The 7,014-nt window shown below is 42.3% G+C and overlaps 1 protein-coding gene across 8 annotated transcripts in view; it reads left to right on the plus strand.

Moving 5' to 3' along the window:
• bcar1 (BCAR1 scaffold protein, Cas family member) overlaps positions 1 to 7,014 on the plus strand; it is a 137,744-nt gene that overhangs the window by 100,932 nt on the left and 29,798 nt on the right. For all 8 annotated transcript variants that reach the window (XM_079681505.1, XM_079681507.1, XM_079681506.1 and 5 more), the window contains one exon: positions 1,841 to 2,530. In XM_079681505.1, coding sequence (XP_079537631.1) covers positions 1,841 to 2,530 — 690 coding nt within the window. The remainder of the gene's footprint in view (positions 1 to 1,840; positions 2,531 to 7,014) is intronic.

Genomic DNA, 7,014 nt, shown 5'->3' on the forward strand with positions numbered 1-7,014 from the left:
AAACAAAAGCCCAATTCATTAATTGAATCCTAACAGGAAGATAAGCATGAGTCTTGTATCCTTGCAGAAAGCACTTGACGATGCATGTTGAATTTAAATGAAAGACCCAGAAAGGAACTGTAAGAAAAAGGGAGATTAGGTTTAGGCTTATCTTTCAAATCAAAGCCACAATACAGCTACTGATATCATTATCTACTTAGCGCCTGAAATATTAACATTGAGATTAGCATGCGGAATGTGAATCTCTTTGAGCTTTTGATTTGTGTACTGTATGTGTTTGTTGTCACTGTGAATGAGTGATGATTATGTTTGCAATGCAATATGATCCGCTTTCTTCACTAAATGTTGGGACACTACCCATCAGATGGCTTTTGAATAAAAAATGCACTCATATTAGACATATTGACTTTTTATGCTTTTATGTTGGTTTATTACCTTGATCAAACAGTTATAGTGGTTCAGTGTCCTTGTACTTTGCCCTCTCTTTGGCCGCATGCTAACACAGCATGTCATTTATGAAAATTAGTTGGAATATGGCTGGAGCTGCCGTTCTCATTCTATGCACAGCTGTGGCTCTGGATTGTTCAGTGAATCTCCCGTGATGACACACACTCCCATGGCTCACCACAGGGACATTTATCAAAGCTGCTGGCTTCCCATTCCAAACTCCGGACTCATTAGAAGTATCCCTAAAAAATATGAATACTGAATGTGTGCTGTCGATCAATATCATGGACCCATACACATAGTTGATAATGATGAGGCATTCAAAATATGTTAATTATAAGGGAGGAGGAAGTAGCAGGGTATTTTACATTGGAAAATGGAGACAAAATCTTGCTATAACTGTCTGTTATGTTCACACATGAAAATATTTTTTTTGGTTTCAAGTTCTGAGTGCGTGGACAGGATCGACCAGCACATGTACTAACAAATGCTAAACACAAGAGATAAAGACTTTCACGTCACTACAACAATCTGAGTACACATTCGAAATGTGAACAGACAGCTGTTCAGCACACTGAGCTGTTTTGTCTTGTCAGCAGTTCTTCTTGTTCCACACAGTAACAACATCTAACACACTGGCCTTGTGGACGAGTTGTTTTCCTGTTCCACTGCTTTATTAACCTTAACTAGCAGATTACACAAATGGGTTTTTCTAGAATAAAAAACTGATTTTCTTTGCTTTTTGGTTCATCTTAAAATGATTACAAAGAGTTATACATGACATTTTTATTTTTATTTACATTGTCTGGTATTCTATTATTATGTCGGGCCTTAAACATGACTTTGATGACTCTGACTTTTTACCTTAACAAGGAGCTCATTCTCAGGTTTATATTTCTATTAAGTGTCTACTGTGACATGTCTCCATGCTTCAATGTTTCTCATACTGTGCTGCAGCACCTCTTTTCACCCTCTGTCTGCTCTGATTGGTCAGCTGGCCGGCTCTGTTGTGATTGGTCAACCACTCAGAGATGTCCCGCCCCTTAGCCTATCATGTACAATATGTTGGAGCTCTAGCCAATTGAAGCGCGAGTGTTACATAGTGATGTCATTATGTTACAGAAGTAAACAAAGGAGTCCAATGGAGGCATTTCAGGCAAGGGGGGGGAGTGTGTGGGAGAGAAATTCCCTCTGGAGGAACACAGGGATTTTAGCCTTTGCAGACATTTGACATTGACAAAAACCTATAGACACACTACAGGAAAGGGAACCTCAAAAGGCATAATATGGCCTTGTTTAAATTGTTGATTTGTTGAAAAACAAAAACAGCACAAGGTAAACATGGACGCTCCTGAGTATTGATTATATTTCTAAATATATCCTTCTCCCACAGAACGTGTTGGCCAAGGCGCTGTACGACAATGTGGCGGAGTCCCCGGACGAGCTGTCCTTCCGTAAGGGGGACATCATGACGGTGCTGGAGCGGGACACGCAGGGTCTGGACGGCTGGTGGCTCTGCTCCCTCCACGGTCGCCAAGGCATTGTCCCCGGCAACCGGCTCAAGCTTCTGGTCGGCATGTACGACAGCAAGCAGCAACAGGCCATGCCTTCCACGCCGGAGCCGGCCTCCTGTCCCTCTTCCATCCAGAGACCCCTCCCCCCTCTGAGCGCCTACGCCAAACCATCACCTGCTACGTCGTCTGCTACGTGCTCATCTGGGTATCCCATTAAGCCCCTCCCCTCCACTCAGTACACATCTATGCATCCGGCGTACTCCAGCCCCGCACAGCCCAACCTTGACTCTGTGTATATGATGCCTCCCTCCCACGGCCCCAAACCGAGTCCTCAAAGTGTGTACCAGATCCCCTCTGGCCCGAGTGGACTCCCTCCAGGACCCCCCAGCAAAACCTCTCTTGCCCAGAGACAGTACCACAGCCCTGGGCAGGACATCTACCAGGTGCCCCCCTCTTTGGGCCCCGGGCCAGGCCATACTGGGGGGACAGGAGCTGGGCAGGATGTGTACCAGGTGCCCCCCTCCATGGAGAAGAGGAACTGGGAGAGCAGCACCAAGCCACTGGGCAAGGTAAGGTAGGGAGAAGGACAGGAATGAAGGAGAGGCAATATGTAGCTGAAAATAGAAAAGTGTTGAAGCAACAGACGAGGATAGAACATTCAGTGCAATTGTTCCTGGCTGAGCTGTGGATGTTTTTGTATCACACACACACACACACACACACACACACACACACACACACACACACACACACACACACACACACACACACACACACACACACACATCCTGTTATTGTCACTGTTTTCTGGTGCATGCTTCTATTTCTTGTCATACCAATATCCCAAGGTTGCTCTTGGTGCTGTGTGTCAGTTTCCAAACATTTACCGGTTATTGACAATCTGCATTGGTGTAGTGAATCAAAGTATGTACAGGTGTGGTTAGTGCAGTAAACCCTAACTCAACTTTTATCATTATTATTCTGGGTCTCAGTGGGGACATTCTTGTACATTTCCAGTTAAAGAAGTATATCAACAATTTCAAATGATATTCATTTAAGGTTATAAAAACACTCAAATCCAATTAGGTTAGGTGTGTTCTACTCCTCCAGTGGTGTGATACAATGCTGCATTGATTTGAAGGCACTATAGAGAAAATTATTTTTTAAATATGCTGACATTGTAATAAGATAATAAGGTGTGTCCTGCACTTGTAACACTGTGTCCTCTTAGTGAGGTTCAGTATGAGTAATGCAGAGAGAAGGCTTCATGATACAAAGATATAGAAAGATGGTTAACCTGCTGACAGGAAGGACAGAACAGACCTTTTAGGAACACATAGTATAGTAAGTAATGGCTTTCTGACACGTAGATGTTCCTGACATCTTTATACAGACATGATAGAACTTTTAGGAAATGTATATGCAGTATTTGGCGCCTGGTGTTATGGGGGAAGTGTTATCAGAGCGTTGAAGGAGTTGAGAGGTTAGATAATGATGAAGAAACAAGACTGAGTTTCAGTTGTCTCACAAGCTGAACATTTTTTTTTTAATGATCAGATTCATCTGCAGATCTTTAAGTCTTAATGCTTTACCTGTTGTGTCCCACAATGCACTGGTATAGGGTCACAAGACGTTCAATTGCACATAATGTCCTTATGATAATGTGGCTGAATCAGGTAATGCACACAGCTATTTCATATGTTTAATGTTCCTCATTTAAATGAATAAACAAATGTTCTATTAATGCAATTGCATTCCAACAATCAGAGACGATGCTATTTCAATGTTTATTACCAAAAAAACTTTAAATGATTGTCAGCAAGACACATACGAGCTCAATTTGGGAGAGCTGATAGCTTGGACCCGATATATACAATCTATATATACACACACACACACACACACACACACACACACACACACACACACTTGTGTGTATATGCCACTACATGCCACAGTGTACACTCCAAACCATGGAAAACTACAAGATGAAATGTCCTTATGCCAGAACGCCATAGCAACGCTTACCTTCATGAATTTAAAACTCCACATCACTGCACCCTGCAGAACAATTCACCTTGATAAGAAGGGGAAGACAGAAGAGAATACTCAAAGCTGAGCGACTGGAAAATGTGTGTGTGTGTGTGTGTGTGTGTGTGTGTGTGTGTGTGTGTGTGTGTGTGTGTGTGTGTGTGTGTGTGTGTGTGTGTGTGTGTGTGTGTGTGTGTGTGTGTGTGTGTGTGTGTGTGTGTGTGTGTGTGTGTGTGTTTTCAGAGGAAACAGTGAGATAATAAGATTGTTAATAATTCAGCTCTGATCTTGTGGTTGGATGAGTAAGCACTTTAATGCACCAGGTGACGTGTGTGTGTGTGTGTGTGTGTGTGTGTGTGTGTGTGTGTGTGTGTGTGTGTGTGTGTGTGTGTGTGTGTGTGTGTGTGTGTGTGTGTGTGTGTGTGTGTGTGTGTGTGTGTGTGTGTGTGTGTGTGTGTGTGTGTGTGTGTGTGTGTGTGTGTGTGTGTGTGTGTGTGTGTGCGTGTGTGTGTGTGTGTGTGTGTGTGATAGGTAGTGGTTGATTCCAGCTGCTCCTCTTTCTCCTAATGTGTTCCTCTGTCTGATTCATAATAAATTAATAAGCACAAACTGGAATGAAACAACCAAACAGATCCCTCAGCTGCACCATGGGACAGTAACACTTACATGAGGTGTTTTAGATCATGTTGAAAATGGAAAAAATATATATGAATGTGGGATGAGAGGCTGGTTGCCTTATTTCCATGGCATGGAATGGTACATTTGTTTGCTGATGATGATGATGTGAAAGTAGAGCTGGTTGCCTGCAGCTCTTAATCTAACCGCTCACTATGCCTGTGTCCATATTGTTCTATGCACACAATCTTTATCAACAAACATCCCACAGAAAGATATTCCATGACGTATTATGGCATCTCCTGAGACCATGCTCCCCTGAGGAAACCCCTTTAATTCAAAGCAATCCACTTGGTTTTCTTGTGCTGTGTCTCAATTCACATACTCCTGTACTTACATGTGGTGTTTTGAGTGCATACATGATCATTTCTTAATGCAGAGCCAAATGCACTTGGAGTACCCACATTTTGCACTCATAACATTACAAAAATAGAATGTGGAATGCAGGACATTTCTCACAATCAACCATCGCCCTTTAGGCTAGGTAACAGAAGTAGCGTGACCAGCGGTGACTGCTGCATTAAACACAGCAATATATAAATAAAGGTTGCACACGTGAGTTTTTTCAAAATGTAATACACATACCACTATGCCAGTGTCAAAGATAAGCTACTGTCATTTTATTGGGTTAGTTAAGCAGTCTGTAATGATTTGCTACCTGCAACGAAAGCATAGCTAGGTAACAGTGGCGATCATCTTAACTGTTAACAATACACAACATGACAATGTTCTAAGGAGTATATCTGAATCAAGACAAAGCATTAGTTTCAACCCTAAAGATAGGCACTAAGGATATAGAAATAGTTAGAACACTGTTTGTTTCCCCAAAATGTTCCTATTGTAGGATACAATGAGTATAACAGCCACTATCAATATCAACTATCAATGGTGGAGACTTGTGTAGAGGCTGGATATTGTTCCACATGGGTCTAACTCTTATAGTGCCAAGCTAATCCCCTCTGAACCGAGTGACTGCATGTGTAAAAGGGAAAACAGTGTATAAGCTCCACCTGTATGCATCATCATTGAACTATGATGACAGTGTCTTTAACCGTCTTTGTACATTTTGGAACTGAGAGCCACAGGGTAGGAAAGTCAGGAGGTATTAAAGGATAAAATGATCTTCTTTCCTTGTGTCATTATGGTGTTTCTTTCAAACCCTCAAATATCAACCTTGATATCGGCCTTAAAAATCCAGTTCAAACCCCTTTAAGTTCAGTCTTAATGTCCTATTAATACACTAATATACCACTATATGTATTGGAACATACCTTATATACTGTAGTACTTTTTATTGCACATTAATACTCAAACTCCTTGTGTTTATAAATAGTTGTATTCATTCATCTATTATTTATTTCCCTATAATATGGAGCAGCTGTCTTGAAACCCAGCTTCCCCCCTCCGGATAAATGAAGTATTCTGATTGTGATATTTATGAATGTGTGGATACTTTTGAAAGGTCTGCTCCGTGTCACCGGGGGACGATGTGAATGATTTATGAATTGTTCTTTAAATATTTTTTTCACTGGAACATTTTTCATGAAGGTCAAGGACACGTAGTGAGGGCTGAGAAAAGAGCTAACATTTTAGTCAGAGTTGCGTAAGTGCTGTGCGTGCATGCTTTATGTATTTACCTTGCCAATGCCCTTCATTGTAATGACTTGCTCTTATGCTCACTTACCTCCCATTCCCAAGCGCTCCACACACACACACACACACACACACACACACACACACACACACACACACACACACACACACACAGTTAAAAGACACACACTTCCCCCTTGCCAGTTAGTTATTATGAGATAAGGAGTTCCTGCTGAGGGAAAACTACGCACACTCTCTCTCTTCCACCCACACACTCACACAGATGGGCAGTCATTTAAGAGTGATGGGGCAGCTTGTCTTTGTGTTTCCAGACACACAAATATGAGAGACACGTGTCTGTCTGCAGCATGCACACTCCAACAGAGGTGCTAACAGGGAGAATGTGAGGGGACTCCAAGCTGTGGAAACATGGCAGGAAATACTACAGAAAATGACAGTTAAAGAGGCTTGTATTATTTTTGTTCTCTCCTGTAGTGTTCCACAGGTTTGTGTGCATGTCAATGGTCTGCAAAGGCTAAAATCCCTGTGTTTCCCCCATAGTGACATCACTAACACTTGCACTTCAATTGGCTGGCATACGTGAAAGTCTAAGGGGGCGGGACATCTCTAAGCGGTTGACCAATCACAACAGAGCCGGCCAGCCAATAAGAGCAGACTGGGCTCTGGTTTCAGACAGAGGGTGAAAAGAGGTGCTGCAGCACAGTATGAGAAAAATAAAGAGCTTTTTGAACAT

The sequence above is a fragment of the Notothenia rossii genome (assembly GCF_949606895.1).
Source record: "Notothenia rossii genome assembly, chromosome: 5".
NCBI classification, from domain to species: Eukaryota; Metazoa; Chordata; class Actinopteri; order Perciformes; family Nototheniidae; genus Notothenia; species Notothenia rossii.